General features: G+C 39.4%; 1 protein-coding gene across 1 annotated transcript in view; it reads right to left on the bottom strand.

Moving 5' to 3' along the window:
• Positions 1–16,267, bottom strand: part of LOC133362951 (fibroblast growth factor 4-like) — a 64,883-nt gene extending 48,616 nt beyond the window's left edge. Inside the window, exons 1-2 of the mRNA XM_061581929.1 lie at positions 16,176–16,267; positions 7,946–8,002 (exon numbers count right to left, since the gene is read on the bottom strand). Coding sequence (XP_061437913.1) covers positions 7,946–7,969 — 24 coding nt within the window. The 5' untranslated portion in view covers positions 7,970–8,002; positions 16,176–16,267. The remainder of the gene's footprint in view (positions 1–7,945; positions 8,003–16,175) is intronic.
• Between the last annotated feature and the right edge of the window lie 562 nt (positions 16,268–16,829).

Raw genomic sequence — 16,829 nt, forward strand, 5'->3', positions numbered from 1 at the left:
GTGATTAACCATGCAAAAAAGATTTAACTACGCATATTTGGACCATCTTATTTGACAGACTACTATTACAGGTTACTGATAGACAGCCAGTTTTGTTTTACCAGGTTTATATATTTTTTTTTCACACTTTTGTTATGTAGGCTAGGCGTCACAAACCGTACCTCTCCATAACAAAGGCTCAGTCAGTCTTTTGTTATATAGTCTATTCTTAGTCTTAAGCCTCACCTTATGCAGTCTATTCTTAGTCTTCAGCCTCAGCTTATGCAGTCTATTCTTAGTCTTAAGCCTCACCTTATGCAGTCTATTCTTAGTCTTCAGCCTCACCTTATGCAGTCTATTCTTAGTCTTAAGCCTCACCTTATGCAGTCTATTCTTAGTCTTAAGCCTCACCTTATGCAGTCTATTCTTAGTCTTCAGCCTCACCTTATGCAGTCTATTCTTAGTCTTAAGCCTCACCTTATGCAGTCTATTCTTAGTCTTCAGCCTCAGCTTATGCAGTCTATTCTTAGTCTTAAGCCTCACCTTATGCAGTCTATTCTTAGTCTTCAGCCTCACCTTATGCAGTCTATTCTTAGTCTTAAGCCTCACCTTATGCAGTCTATTCTTAGTCTTAAGCCTCACCTTATGCAGTCTATTCTTAGTCTTCAGCCTCACCTTATGCAGTCTATTCTTAGTCTTAAGCCTCACCTTATGCAGTCTATTCTTAGTCTTCAGCCTCACCTTATGCAGTCTATTCTTAGTCTTCAGCCTCACCTTATGCAGTCTATTCTTAGTCTTAAGCCTCACCTTATGCAGTCTATTCTTAGTCTTAAGCCTCAGCTTATGCAGTCTATTCTTAGTCTTAAGCCTCACCTTATGCAGTCTATTCTTAGTCTTAAGCATCACCTTATGCAGTCTATTCTTAGTCTTAAGCCTCAGCTTATGCAGTCTATTCTTAGTCTTAAGCCTCAGCTTATGCAGTCTATTCTTAGTCTTAAGCCTCACCTTATGCAGTCTATTCTTAGTCTTAAGCCTCACCTTATGCAGTCTATTCTTAGTCTTAAGCCTCAGCTTATGCAGTCTATTCTTAGTCTTAAGCCTCAGCTTATGCAGTCTATTCTTAGTCTTAAGCCTCACCTTATGCAGTCTATTCTTAGTCTTAAGCCTCACCTTATGCAGTCTATTCTTAGTCTTAAGCCTCACCTTATGCAGTCTATTCTTAGTCTTAAGCCTCACCTTATGCAGTCTATTCTTAGTCTTAAGCCTCACCTTATGCAGTCTATTCTTAGTCTTAAGCCTCAGCTTATGCAGTCTATTCTTAGTCTTAAGCCTCACCTTATGCAGTCTATTCTTAGTCTTAAGTCTCACCTTATGCAGTCTATTCTTAGTCTTAAGTCTCACCTTATGCAGTCTATTCATAGTCTTAAGTCTCACCTTATGCAGTCTATTCTTAGTCTTCAGCCTCACCTTATGAAGTCTATTCTTAGTCTTAAGTCTCACCTTATGCAGTCTATTCTTGGTCTTAAGCCTCACCTTATGAAGTCTATTCTTAGTCTTAAGCCTCACCTTATGCAGTCTATTCTTAGTCTTAAGTCTCACCTTATGCAGTCTATTCTTAGTCTTAAGCCTCACCTTATGCAGTCTATTCTTAGTCTTAAGCCTCACCTTATGCAGTCTATTCTTAGTCTTCAGCCTCACCTTATGCAGTCTATTCTTAATCTTAAGCCTCACCTTATGCAGTCTATTCTTAGTCTTAAGCCTCACCTTATGCAGTCTATTCTTAATCTTAAGCCTCACCTTATGCAGTCTATTCTTAGTCTTCAGCCTCACCTTATGCAGTCTATTCTTAGTCTTAAGCCTCACCTTATGCAGTCTATTCTTAGTCTTAAGTCTCACCTTATGCAGTCTATTCTTAGTCTTAAGCCTCACCTTATGCAGTCTATTCTTAGTCTTAAGCCTCACCTTATGCAGTCTATTCTTAGTCTTCAGCCTCACCTTATGCAGTCTATTCTTAGTCTTCAGCCTCACCTTATGCAGTCTATTCTTAGTCTTCAGCCTCACCTTATGCAGTCTATTCTTAGTCTTAAGCCTCACCTTATGCAGTCTATTCTTAATCTTAAGCCTCACCTTATGCAGTCTATTCTTAGTCTTCAGCCTCACCTTATGCAGTCTATTCTTAGTCTTAAGCCTCACCTTATGCAGTCTATTCTTAGTCTTAAGTCTCACCTTATGCAGTCTATTCTTAGTCTTAAGCCTCACCTTATGCAGTCTATTCTTAGTCTTAAGCCTCACCTTATGCAGTCTATTCTTAGTCTTCAGCCTCACCTTATGCAGTCTATTCTTAGTCTTCAGCCTCACCTTATGCAGTCTATTCTTAGTCTTCAGCCTCACCTTATGCAGTCTATTCTTAGTCTTCAGCCTCACCTTATGCAGTCTATCTTAGGCTTAAGCCTCACCTTATGCAGTCTATCTTAGGCTTAAGCCTCACCTTATGCAGTCTATTCTTAGTCTTAAGCCTCACCTTATGCAGTCTATTCTTAGTCTTAAGCCTCACCTTATGCAGTCTATTCTTAATCTTAAGCCTCACCTTATGCAGTCTATTCTTAGTCTTAAGCCTCACCTTATGCAGTCTATTCTTAATCTTAAGCCTCACCTTATGCAGTCTATTCTTAGTCTTCAGCCTCACCTTATGCAGTCTATTCTTAGTCTTAAGCCTCACCTTATGCAGTCTATTCTTAGTCTTAAGTCTCACCTTATGCAGTCTATTCTTAGTCTTAAGCCTCACCTTATGCAGTCTATTCTTAGTCTTAAGCCTCACCTTATGCAGTCTATTCTTAGTCTTCAGCCTCACCTTATGCAGTCTATTCTTAGTCTTCAGCCTCACCTTATGCAGTCTATTCTTAGTCTTAAGCCTCACCTTATGCAGTCTATTCTTAGTCTTAAGCCTCACTTTATGCAGTCTATTCTTAGTCTTAAGCCTCAGCTTATGCAGTCTATTCTTAGTCTTAAGCCTCCCCTTATGCAGTCTATTCTTAGTCTTAAGCCTCACCTTATGCAGTCTATTCTTAGTCTTAAGCCTCACCTTATGCAGTCTATTCTTAGTCTTCAGCCTCACCTTATGCAGTCTATTCTTAGTCTTCAGCCTCACCTTATGCAGTCTATTCTTAGTCTTAAGCCTCACCTTATGCAGTCTATTCTTAGTCTTAAGCCTCACCTTATGCAGTCTATTCTTAGTCTTCAGCCTCACCTTATGCAGTCTATTCTTAGTATTAAGCCTCACCTTATGCAGTCTATTCTTAGTCTTAAGCCTCACCTTATGCAGTCTATTCTTAGTCATCAGCCTCACCTTATGCAGTCTATTCTTAGTCTTAAGCCTCACCTTATGCAGTCTATTCTTAGTCTTAAGCCTCACCTTATGCAGTCTATTCTTAGTCTTAAGCCTCACTTTATGAAGTCTATTCTTAGTCTTAAGACTCACCTTATGCAGTCTATTCTTAGTCTTAAGCCTCACCTTATGCAGTCTATTCTTAGTCTTCAGCCTCACCTTATGCAGTCTATTCTTAGTCTTAAGCCTCACCTTATGCAGTCTATTCTTAGTCTTCAGCCTCACCTTATGCAGTCTATTCTTAGTCTTAAGCCTCACCTTATGCAGTCTATTCTTAGTCTTAAGCCTCACCTTATGCAGTCTATTCTTAGTCTTCAGCCTCACCTTACGCAGTCTATTCTTAGTCTTCAGCCTCACCTTATGCAGTCTATTCTTAGTCTTAAGCCTCACCTTATGCAGTCTATTCTTAGTCTTCAGCCTCACCTTACGCAGTCTATTCTTAGTCTTCAGCCTCACCTTATGCAGTCTATTCTTAGTCTTAAGCCTCACCTTATGCAGTCTATTCTTAGTCTTCAGCCTCACCTTATGCAGTCTATTCTTAGTCTTAAGCCTCACCTTATGCAGTCTATTCTTAGTCTTAAGCCTCACCTTATGCAGTCTATTCTTAGTCTTCAGCCTCACCTTACGCAGTCTATTCTTAGTCTTCAGCCTCACCTTACGCAGTCTATTCTTAGTCTTCAGCCTCACCTTATGCAGTCTATTCTTAGTCTTAAGCCTCACCTTATGCAGTCTATTCTTAGTCTTAAGCCTCACCTTATGCAGTCTATTCTTAGTCTTCAGCCTCACCTTACGCAGTCTATTCTTAGTCTTCAGCCTCACCTTATGCAGTCTATTCTTAGTCTTAAGCCTCACCTTATGCAGTCTATTCTTAGTCTTAAGCCTCACCTTACGCAGTCTATTCTTAGTCTTCAGCCTCACCTTACCATATGAATAAAAAGTGTGCCGTACTTGGCCCTTCCCTACTCTCCAACCATTATATATAAACGGAGTGGTAGCTCTTGCAATCTCTCATTCACTTGATGCAGCTGTCGTGGCTGTGACGGTTCCACCTGAAGACGGAAGCTTGTGTTGCCTCCGAAACGTTGTGATTTTTATTTTATTTTTATTTTAAATATTTATACCTACGTGACTTTACCGAAAAAACCTAAGAATATGCTTCAAATCGCTTTAAACTATTGTTGTCATTGTGGTGCGTATTTAAGTGGCTCTGCACTCCGATGTTGTAGGAGAAAACATTTATTACAAAGTCTATTTAATTAAGTAGAACGTGTTGTCTGTATTTATTTAAATTGCACATTTTGATGTGACGTCACATTTCTCCCCCCCCTCCCCCCCTAGGTGCGTGACGTCATTTATGGACGGTCCTTTAAGCCGTTACCCCAATACATTTATTTATGAAGACACACTTTCTTTAGAAGAGTGGAAATGTAGCTATCGGCCAAGCAGTCACATTACTGAATAAAACATGCAGCTAGAGAGACATCCATCGGTTAGGAGAGCGGGATTCAACTTGATGTGAAGCGTTCGTGCTGTGTGTGTGTGTGATAAGCATGTTGTGTGTGTGCTAAGTATGTTGTGTGTGTGTTAAGCATGTTGTGTGTGTGTTAAGTATGTTGTGTGTGTTAAGTATGTTGTGTGTGTGTTAAGCATGTTGTGTGTGTGTTAAGTATGTTGTGTGTGTTAAGTATGTTGTGTGTGTGTTAAGCATGTTGTGTGTGTGTTAAGTATGTTGTGTGTGTTAAGCATGTTGTGTGTGTGTTAAGTATGTTGTGTGTGTGTGCTAAGCATGTTGTGTGTGTGTTAAGTATGTTGTGTGTGTGTGATAAGCATGTTGTGTGTGTGTTAAGTATGTTGTGTGTGTGTTAAGCATGTTGTGTGTGTGTTAAGTATGTTGTGTGTGTGTGTTAAGCATGTTGTGTGTGTGTTAAGTATGTTGTGTGTGTGTGCTAAGCATGTTGTGTGTGTGTGTGCTAGGCATGTTGTGTGTGTGTTAAGTATGTTGTGTGTGTATGTGTGATAAGCGTGTTGTGTGTGTGTGTGTGCTAAGCGTGTTGTGTGTGTGTGTGCTAAGCATGTTGTGTGTGTGTTAAGTATGTTGTGTGTGTGTGTGCTAAGAATGTTGTGTGTGTGTGTGCTAAGCGTGTTGTGTGTGCTTGTGCTAAGCGTGTTGTGTGTGTGTGTGCTAGGCATGTTGTGTGTGTGTGCTAGGCATGTTGTGTGTGTGTGTGTGCTAGGCATGTTGTGTGTGTGTGCTAAGCGTGTTGTGTGTGTGTGTGCTAAGCATGTTGTGTGTGTGTGCTCTAAGCATGGTGTGTGTGTGTTAAGCATGTTATGTGTGTGTGTGCTAAGCATGTTGTGTATGTGTGCTAAGCGTGTTGTGTGTGTTTGTGCTACGCATGTTGTGTGTGTGTTAAGTATGTTGTGTGTGTGTGATAAGCTTGTTGTGTGTGTGTGTGTGCTAAGCGTGTTGTGTGTGTGTGTGTGCTAGGCATGTTGTGTGTGTGTGTGCTAAGCGTGTTGTGTGTGTTTGTGCTAAGCGTGTTGTGTGTTTGTGCTAAGCGTGTTGTGTGTGTGTGTGTGTGCTAGGCATGTTGTGTGTGTGTTAAGTATGTTGTGTGTGTGTGCTAAGAATGTTGTGTGTGTGTGTGCTAAGCGTGTTGTGTGTGTGTGTTAAGCATGTTGTGTGTGTGTGTGCTAGGCATGTTGTGTGTGTGTGCTAGGCATGTTGTGTGTGTGTGTGCTAAGAATGTTGTGTGTGTGTGTGCTAAGCGTGTTGTGTGTGTTTGTGCTAAGCGTGTTGTGTGTGTGTGTGCTAAGCATGTTGTGTGTGTGTGTGTGCTAGGCATGTTGTGTGTGTGTGTGCTAAGCGTGTTGTGTGTGTGTGTGCTAAGCATGTTGTGTGTGTGTTAAGTATGTTGTGTATGTGTGCTAAGCGTGTTGTGTGTGTGTGTGCTAAGCATGTTGTGTGTGTGTGTGCTAAGCATGTTGTGTGTGTGTGTGTGCTAAGCATGTTGTGTGTGTGTGCTAAGCATGTTGTGTGTGTGTGTGCTAAGCATGTTGTGTGTGTGTGTGTGCTAAGCATGTTGTGTGTGTGTGTTAAGCATGTTGTGTGTGTGTGTGCTAGGTATGTTGTGTGTGTGTTAAGTATGTTGTGTGTGTGTGTGTGTGCTAAGCATGTTGTGTGTGTGTGTGCTCTAAGCATGGTGTGTGTGTGTGCTAAGCGTGTTGTGTGTGTGTGCTAAGCATGTTGTGTGTGTGTGCTAAGCATGTTGTGTGTGTGTGCTAAGCATGTTGTGTGTGTGTGCTAAGCGTGTTGTGTGTGTGTGCTAAGCATGTTGTGTGTGTGTGCTAAGCGTGTTGTGTGTGTGTGCTAAGCATGTTGTGTGTGTGTGCTAAGCATGTTGTGTGTGTGTTAAGCATGTTGTGTGTGTGTGTGTGCTAGGCATGTTGTGTGTGTGTTAAGTATGTTGTGTGTGTGTGTGCTAAGCATGTTGTGTGTGTGTGCTAAGCATGGTGTGTGTGTGTGCTAAGCATGTTGTGTGTGTGTGCTAAGCATGTTGTGTGTGTGTGCTAAGCGTGTTGTGTGTGTGTGCTAAGCATGTTGTGTGTGTGTGCTAAGCATGTTGTGTGTGTGTGTGCTAAGCGTGTTGTGTGTGTGTGCTAAGCATGTTGTGTGTGTGTGCTAAGCATGGTGTGTGTGTGTGCTAAGCATGTTGTGTTTGTGTGCTAAGCGTGTTGTGTGTGTGTGCTAAGCGTGTTGTGTGTGTGTGCTAAGCATGTTGTGTGTGTGTGCTAAGCATGTTGTGTGTGTGTGCTAAGCGTGTTGTGTGTGCTAAGCATGTTATGTGTGTGTGCTAAGCATGTTGTGTGTGTGTGCTAAGCATGTTGTGTGTGTGTGCTAAGCATGTTGTGTGTGTGTGCTAAGCATGTTGTGTGTGTGTGCTAAGCATGTGTGTGTGTGTGCTAAGCGTGTTGTGTGTGTGCTAAGCATGTTGTGTGTGTGTGTGCTAAGCATTATGTGTGTGCTAAGCATGTTGTGTGTGTGTGCTAAGCGTGTTGTGTGTGTGTGTGCTAAGCATGTTGTGTGTGTGTGTGCTAAGCATGTTGTGTGTGTGCTAAGCATGTTGTGTGTGTGTGTGTGCTAAACATGTTGTGTGTGTGTGCTAAGCATGTTGTGTGTGCTAAGCATGTTGTGTGTGCTAAGCATGTTGTGTGTGTGTGCTAAGCATGTTGTGTGTGCTAAGCATGTTGTGTGTGTGTGCTAAGCATGTTGTGTGTGCTAAGCATGTTGTGTGTGTGTGTGCTAAGCATGTTGTGTGTGCTAATCATGTTGTGTGTGTGTGCTAATCATGTTGTGTGTGTGTGCTAAGCGTGTTGTGTGTGTGTGTGCTAAGCATGTTGTGTGTGCTAAGCATGTTGTGTGTGTGTGCTAAGCATGTTGTGTGTGTGTGTGCTAAGCGTATTGTGTGTGTGTGTGCTAAGCATGTTGTGTGTGTGTGTGCTAAGCGTGTTGTGTGTGTGTGTGCTAAGCATGTTGTGTGTGCTAAGCATGTTGTGTGTGCGCTAAGCTGGGTGACTTACCGCGGATTTCCGCGCGTCGCCCATGGCCGCCTGCCTCGTCTCTGCTCCTCCGGTGAACTGAGAATAGAAATAGAACAGCAGACGGTGGTGGACATGGTTGTTGATATTGTTGTTGACATGGTTGTTGACATTGTTGTTGATATTGTTGTTGACATCGTTGTTGATATGGTTGTTGACATGGTTGTTGACATAGATGACATGGTTGGTAAGGTTGTTGACATCGTTGTTCACATTGGTTGACATTGTTGTTGACATGGTTGTTGACATTGTTGTTGATATTGTTGTTGACATCGTTGTTGATATGGTTGTTGACATGGTTGTTGACTTGGTTGTTGACATGGTTGACATGGTTGGTAAGGTTGTTGACATCGTTGTTCACATTGCTTGGTAAGGTTGTTGACATTGTTGTTGACATGGTTGTTGACATCGTTGACATGGTTGTTGACATTGTTGTTGACTTGGTTGTTGACTTGGTTGTTGACATCGTTGTTGACATCGTTGTTGACATGGTTGTTGACATGGTTGTTGACATTGTTGTTGACATGGTTGTTGACATTGTTGTTGACTTGGTTGTTGATATGGTTGTTGACATGGTTGGTAAGGTTGTTGACATTGTTGTTGACATGGTTGTTGACATGGTTGTTGACATCGTTGTTGACATGGTTGTTGACATGGTTGTTGACATGGTTGTTGACATCGTTGTTGACGTGGTTGTTGACATGGTTGTTGACATGGTTGTTGACATGGTTGTTGACATGGTTGTTGACATGGTTGTTGACATGGTTGTTGACATCGTTGTTGACATGGTTGTTGACATCGTTGTAGACATGGTTGTTGACATGGTTGTTGACATGGTTGTTGACATTGTTGTTGACATTGTTGTTGACGTGGTTGTTGACGTGGTTGTTGATATGGTTGTTGACGTGGTTGTTGATATGGTTGTTGACATGGTTGTTGATATGGTTGTTGATATCGTTGTTGACGTGGTTGTTGACATGGTTGTTGACGTGGTTGTTGACGTGGTTGTTGATATGGTTGTTGACGTGGTTGTTGATATGGTTGTTGACATGGTTGTTGATATGGTTGTTGATATCGTTGTTGACGTGGTTGTTGACATGGTTGGTAAGGTTGTTGACATTGTTGTTGACATGGTTGTTGACATGGTTGTTGACATTGTTGTTGATATTGTTGTTGACATCGTTGTTGATATGGTTGTTGACATGGTTGTTGACATAGATGACATGGTTGGTAAGGTTGTTGACATCGTTGTTCACATTGGTTGACATTGTTGTTGACATGGTTGTTGACATTGTTGTTGACATGGTTGTTGACATTGTTGTTGATATTGTTGTTGACATCGTTGTTGATATGGTTGTTGACATGGTTGTTGACATAGATGACATGGTTGGTAAGGTTGTTGACATCGTTGTTCACATTGGTTGACATTGTTGTTGACATGGTTGTTGACATTGTTGTTGATATTGTTGTTGACATCGTTGTTGATATGGTTGTTGACATGGTTGTTGACTTGGTTGTTGACATGGTTGACATGGTTGGTAAGGTTGTTGACATCGTTGTTCACATTGCTTGGTAAGGTTGTTGACATTGTTGTTGACATGGTTGTTGACATCGTTGACATGGTTGTTGACATTGTTGTTGACTTGGTTGTTGACTTGGTTGTTGACATCGTTGTTGACATCGTTGTTGACATGGTTGTTGACATGGTTGTTGACATTGTTGTTGACATGGTTGTTGACATTGTTGTTGACTTGGTTGTTGATATGGTTGTTGACATGGTTGGTAAGGTTGTTGACATTGTTGTTGACATGGTTGTTGACATGGTTGTTGACATCGTTGTTGACATGGTTGTTGACATGGTTGTTGACATGGTTGTTGACATCGTTGTTGACGTGGTTGTTGACATTGTTGTTGACATGGTTGTTGACATGGTTGTTGACATGGTTGTTGACATCGTTGTTGACATGGTTGTTGACATGGTTGTTGACATGGTTGTTGACATCGTTGTTGACATGGTTGTTGACATCGTTGTAGACATGGTTGTTGACATGGTTGTTGACATGGTTGTTGACATTGTTGTTGACATTGTTGTTGACGTGGTTGTTGACGTGGTTGTTGATATGGTTGTTGACGTGGTTGTTGATATGGTTGTTGACATGGTTGTTGATATGGTTGTTGATATCGTTGTTGACGTGGTTGTTGACATGGTTGTTGACGTGGTTGTTGACGTGGTTGTTGATATGGTTGTTGACGTGGTTGTTGATATGGTTGTTGACATGGTTGTTGATATGGTTGTTGATATCGTTGTTGACGTGGTTGTTGACATGGTTGGTAAGGTTGTTGACATTGTTGTTGACATTGTTGTTGACATGGTTGTTGACATTGTTGTTGATATTGTTGTTGACATCGTTGTTGATATGGTTGTTGACATGGTTGTTGACATAGATGACATGGTTGGTAAGGTTGTTGACATCGTTGTTCACATTGGTTGACATTGTTGTTGACATGGTTGTTGACATTGTTGTTGACATTGTTGTTGACATTGTTGTTCACATTGTTGTTGATATGGTTGTTGACTTGGTTGTTGATATGGTTGTTGACATCGTTGGTAAGGTTGTTGACATGGTTGTTGACATGGTTGTTGACATGGTTGTTGACTTGGTTGTTGACATGGTTGACATGGTTGGTAAGGTTGTTGACATCGTTGTTCACATTGCTTGGTAAGGTTGTTGACATGGTTGTTGACATTGTTGTTGACATGGTTGTTGACATCGTTGACATGGTTGTTGACATTGTTGTTGACTTGGTTGTTGATATGGTTGTTGACATCGTTGTTCACATTGGTTGACATTGTTGTTGACATCGTTGTTGACATGGTTGTTGACATGGTTGTTGACATGGTTGTTGACATGGTTGTTGACATGGTTGTTGACTTGGTTGTTGACATGGTTGTTGACATTGTTGTTGACATGGTTGTTGACATCGTTGTTGACGTGGTTGTTGACATTGTTGTTGACATGGTTGTTGACATGGTTGTTGACATGGTTGTTGACTTGGTTGTTGACATGGTTGTTGACATGGTTGTTGACATGGTTGTTGACATCGTTGTTGACGTGGTTGTTGACATTGTTGTTGACATGGTTGTTGACATGGTTGTTGACATGGTTGTTGACTTGGTTGTTGACATGGTTGTTGACATGGTTGTTGACATGGTTGTTGACTTGGTTGTTGACATTGTTGTTGACATGGTTGTTGACATGGTTGTTGACATGGTTGTTGACATGGTTGTTGACTTGGTTGTTGACATGGTTGTTGACATTGTTGTTGACATGGTTGTTGACATCGTTGTTGACGTGGTTGTTGACATTGTTGTTGACATGGTTGTTGACATGGTTGTTGACATGGTTGTTGACATGGTTGTTGACATGGTTGTTGACATGGTTGTTGGCGTGGTTGTTGACATGGTTGTTGACATCGTTGTTGACGTGGTTGTTGACATTGTTGTTGACATGGTTGTTGACATGGTTGTTGACATGGTTGTTGACATGGTTGTTGACATCGTTGTTGACATGGTTGTTGACATGGTTGTTGACATGGTTGTTGACATGGTTGTTGGCGTGGTTGTTGACATGGTTGTTGACATGGTTGTTGACATGGTTGTTGACATGGTTGTTGACATGGTTGTTGACATCGTTGTTGACGTGGTTGTTGACATTGTTGTTGACATGGTTGTTGACATGGTTGTTGACATGGTTGTTGACTTGGTTGTTGACATGGTTGTTGACATGGTTGTTGACATGGTTGTTGACTTGGTTGTTGACATGGTTGTTGACATGGTTGTTGACATGGTTGTTGACATGGTTGTTGACATGGTTGTTGACGTGGTTGTTGACATTGTTGTTGACATGGTTGTTGACATGGTTGACATTGTTGTTGACATGGTTGTTGACATGGTTGTTGACATGGTTGTTGACATCGTTGTTGACGTGGTTGTTGACATGGTTGTTGACATGGTTGTTGACATGGTTGTTGATTTGTTTGTTGACATGGTTGTTGACATTGTTGTTGACTTGGTTGTTGACATGGTTGTTGGCGTGGTTGTTGACATGGTTGTTGACTTGGTTGTTGACATGGTTGTTGACATTGTTGTTGACATGGTTGTTGACTTGGTTGTTGACATGGTTGTTGACATGGTTGTTGACATTGTTGTTGACATGGTTGTTGACATAGATGACATGGTTGTTGACATGGTTGTTGACATAGATGACATGGTTGGTAAGGTTGTTGACATGGTTGTTGACATGGTTGTTGACATGGTTGTTGACATGGTTGTTGACATTGTTGTTGACATGGTTGTTGACATGGTTGTTGACATTGTTGTTGACATGGTTGTTGACATAGATGACATGGTTGTTGACATGGTTGTTGACATAGATGACATGGTTGGTAAGGTTGTTGACATCGTTGTTGACATGGTTGTTGACATGGTTGTTGACATGGTTGTTGACATCGTTGTTGACATGGTTGTTGACATCGTTGTAGACATGGTTGTTGACATGGTTGTTGACATGGTTGTTGACATTGTTGTTGACATTGTTGTTGACGTGGTTGTTGACGTGGTTGTTGACATGGTTGTTGACATGGTTGTTGACATGGTTGTTGACATGGTTGTTGACATTGTTGTTGACGTGGTTGTTGACGTGGTTGTTGATATGGTTGTTGACATGGTTGTTGACATGGTTGTTGACATCGTTGTTCACATTGGTTGACATTGTTGTTGACATGGTTGTTGACATGGTTGTTGACATGGTTGTTGACATGGTTGTTGACATCGTTGTTGACGTGGTTGTTGACATGGTTGTTGACATGGTTGTTGACATGGTTGTTGATTTGTTTGTTGACATGGTTGTTGACATGGTTGTTGACTTGGTTGTTGACATGGTTGTTGGCGTGGTTGTTGACATGGTTGTTGACTTGGTTGTTGACATGGTTGTTGACATTGTTGTTGACATGGTTGTTGACTTGGTTGTTGACATGGTTGTTGACATGGTTGTTGACATTGTTGTTGACATGGTTGTTGACATAGATGACATGGTTGTTGACATGGTTGTTGACATAGATGACATGGTTGGTAAGGTTGTTGACATGGTTGTTGACATGGTTGTTGACATGGTTGTTGACATGGTTGTTGACATTGTTGTTGACATGGTTGTTGACATTGTTGTTGACATGGTTGTTGACATAGATGACATGGTTGTTGACATGGTTGTTGACATAGATGACATGGTTGGTAAGGTTGTTGACATCGTTGTTGACATGGTTGTTGACATGGTTGTTGACATGGTTGTTGACATCGTTGTTGACATGGTTGTTGACATCGTTGTAGACATGGTTGTTGACATGGTTGTTGACATGGTTGTTGACATTGTTGTTGACATTGTTGTTGACGTGGTTGTTGACGTGGTTGTTGATATGGTTGTTGACGTGGTTGTTGATATGGTTGTTGACATGGTTGTTGATATGGTTGTTGATATCGTTGTTGACGTGGTTGTTGACATGGTTGGTAAGGTTGTTGACATTGTTGTTGACATGGTTGTTGACATGGTTGTTGACATGGTTGTTGACATGGTTGTTGACATCGTTGTAGACATGGTTGTTGACATGGTTGTTGACGTAGTTGATGACATTGTTGTTGTCATTGTTGTTGACGTAGTTGTTGACGTTGTTGTTGATATGGTTGTTGACGTGGTTGTTGATATGGTTGTTGACATGGTTGTTGATATGGTTGTTGACATCGTTGTTGACGTGGTTGTTGACATGGTTGGTAAGGTTGTTGACATTGTTGTTGACATGGTTGTTGACATGGTTGTTGACTTGGTTGTTGACATGGTTGTTGACATTGTTGTTGACATGGTGGTCGCCATCGTTGTTGACGTGGTTGTTGACATGGTTGGTAAGGTTGTTGACATTGTTGTTGACATCGTTGTTGATATGGTTGTTGACATCGTTGGTAAGGTTGTTAACATTGTTGTTGATATGGTTGTTGACATCGTTGTTGACATGGTTGTTGACATAAATGACATGGTTGGTAAGGTTGTTGACATGGTTGTTGACATCGTTGGTAAGGTTGTTGACATGGTTGACATGGTTGTTGACATCGTTGTTGACATGGTTGTTGGTGGTGGTAGTAGTGGTGGTAGTGGTGGTGGTAGTGGTGGTTGTAGTAGTGGTGGTAGTGGTGGTGGTGGTAGTGGTGGTAGTAGTGGTGGTGGTAGTAGTGGTGGTAGTAGTGGTGGTAGTAGTGGTGGTAGTAGTGGTGGTGGTGGTAGTGGTGGTGGTAGTAGTGGTGGTGGTGGTGGTGGTAGTAGTGGTTGTGGTAGTTGTGGTGGTAGCTGTAGTGGTGGTAGTAGTGGTGGTGGTGGTAGTGGTGGTGGTGGTAGTAGTAGTGGTGGTGATAGTAGTAGTGGTGGTGGTAGTAGTGGTGGTAGTAGTGGTGGTAGTAGTGGTGGTGGTAGTGGTGGTGGTAGTAGTGGTGGTAGTAGTGGTGGTAGTAGTGGTGGTAGTAGTGGTGGTGGTAGTAGTGGTGGTAGTAGTGGTGGTAGTAGTGGTGGTAGTAGTGGTGGTGGTAGTGGTGGTAGTTGTTGGTGGTAGTTGTTGGTGGTAGTTGTTGGTGGTAGTAGTGGTGGTAGTTGTTGGTGGTAGTAGTTGTGGTAGTTGTTGTGGTAGTAGTGGTAGTGGTTAGATCGTGTAAACACTAGATTAGGCGACTAATCTAATGAAGAAAACAACTTTTAGAAGGATTTCATTTTAAGGTTATTTACAGATAATCTACGGCTATTTTTAAGTCGTAACGAAGCCAAACGTTTAGCTTTGTTAAGGATAATTTAAACATTTTTTAAGATAATTTAAAGGATAATTTAAATATAATTTAAGTATAATTTAAAGCTAATTTTACGATAATTTCAGGATATTTTAAGTCTTAACGAAGCCAAACGTTTAGCTTTGTTAAGGATAATTTAAACATTTTTAAAGATAATTTAAAGGATAATTTAAATATAATTTAAAGAACATTTTCAGATAATTGAAGGATATTTTTTAAGTTTTAACGAAGCCAAACTTTTAGCTTCATTAAGGATAATTTAAAAGGAAATGTTAAGATAATTAAAATATAATTTATGGCTAATTAAAGATAATTAAAAGATAATTCATGATAACTAAAAAGATAATTTAAAGATAATTTAAGATAGTTTTAAGATAATTTCAGGATATTTTAAGTCTTAACGACGCCAAACTTTTAGCTTTATTAAGGATAATTTAAAAGGAAATGTTAAGATAATTAAAAGAGAATTAAAATATAATTTATGGATAACTAAAAGATAATTTAAAGATAATTTAAAGCTAATTTTAAGATAATTTCAGAATATTTTAAGTCTTAACAAAGCCAAACTTTTAGCTTTATTAAGGATAATTTAAAATGAAATGTTAAGATAATTAATAGAGAATTAAAAGATAATTCATGGATAACTAAAAAGATAATTTAAATATAATTGAAAGATAGTTTTAAGATAATTTCAGGATATTTAAAGTCTTAACGAAGCCAAACTTTTAGCTTTATTAAGGATAATTTAAAATGAAATGTTAAGATAATTACTAGAGAATTAAAATATAATTTATGGATAACTAAAAGATAATTTAAAGATAATTTAAAGCTAATTTTAAGATAATTTCAGGATAGTTTAAGTCTTAACGAAGCCAAACCTTTAGCTTTATTAAGGATAATTTAAAAGGAAATGTTAAGATAACTAAAATATAATTCATGGCTAATTAAAAGATAATCAAAAGATAATTTAAAGATAGTTTTAAGATAATTTCAGGATATTTTAAGTCTTAACGAAGCCAAACTTTTAGCTTTATTAAGGATAATTTAAAATGAAATGTTAAGATAATTAATAGAGAATTAAAAGATAATTTATGGATAACTAAAATATAATTTAAAGATAATTAAAAGCAAATTTTACGATAATTTCAGGATATTTTAAGTCTTAACGAAGCCAAACTTTTAGCTTTACTAAGGATAATGTAAAAGGAAATGTTAAGAAAATGTATGGATAACTAAAAGATAACTAAAAGATAACTAAAAGATAACTAAAAGATAATTTAAAGATAATTAAAAGATAATTTCCGTCTTTTTAAGTCCTTAACGAACACAAACCTTGATCGTTGGCGCGGCCGCTTCCGGTTTACAGCCGTCGCCGTGGCAACGCGCAGTCACGTGGCGCCAGCGGCGCTTCCGATTGGTGGAGAGCGTCCGTTGCATATGGTAGTTCGGATAAACATTGCCGTCAGGCTCCCAGGGGGTTTTGATTCGCTAGTTAGGATAAGCGTCGGGGATTTTTAAAAAAGTCGTGCATGGCACGTGAGTTTTAATGTCAATATTAGTTCGTTTATTAAGTGTTTAATTTTTTTTCTTTAAGATAATGTAAATAAAACATCCTTTATTGAGTGTTTAATTTATTTTCTTTAAGATAATGTAAATAAAACATATTTTATTAAGTGTTTAATTTTTTTTCTTTAAGATAATGTAAATAAAACATCCTTTATTGAGTGTTAAATTTTTTTTTTCTTTAAGATAATGTAAATAAAACATCCTTTATTGAGTGTTGAATTTGTTTTCTTTAAGATAATGTAAATAAAACATCCTTTATTAAGTGTTTAATTTTTTTTCTTTAAGATAATGTAAATAAAACATCCTTTATTGAGTGTTAAATTTTTTTTTTCTTTAAGATAATGTAAATAAAACATCCTTCATTAAGTGTTTAATTTGTTTTCTTTAAGATAATGTAAATAAACATCCTTTATTAAGTGT

Source organism: Lethenteron reissneri, unplaced genomic scaffold (genome assembly GCF_015708825.2).
Source record: "Lethenteron reissneri isolate LAM-NWPU_2019-01 unplaced genomic scaffold, ASM1570882v1 scaffold_1638, whole genome shotgun sequence".
NCBI classification, from domain to species: Eukaryota; Metazoa; Chordata; class Hyperoartia; order Petromyzontiformes; family Petromyzontidae; genus Lethenteron; species Lethenteron reissneri.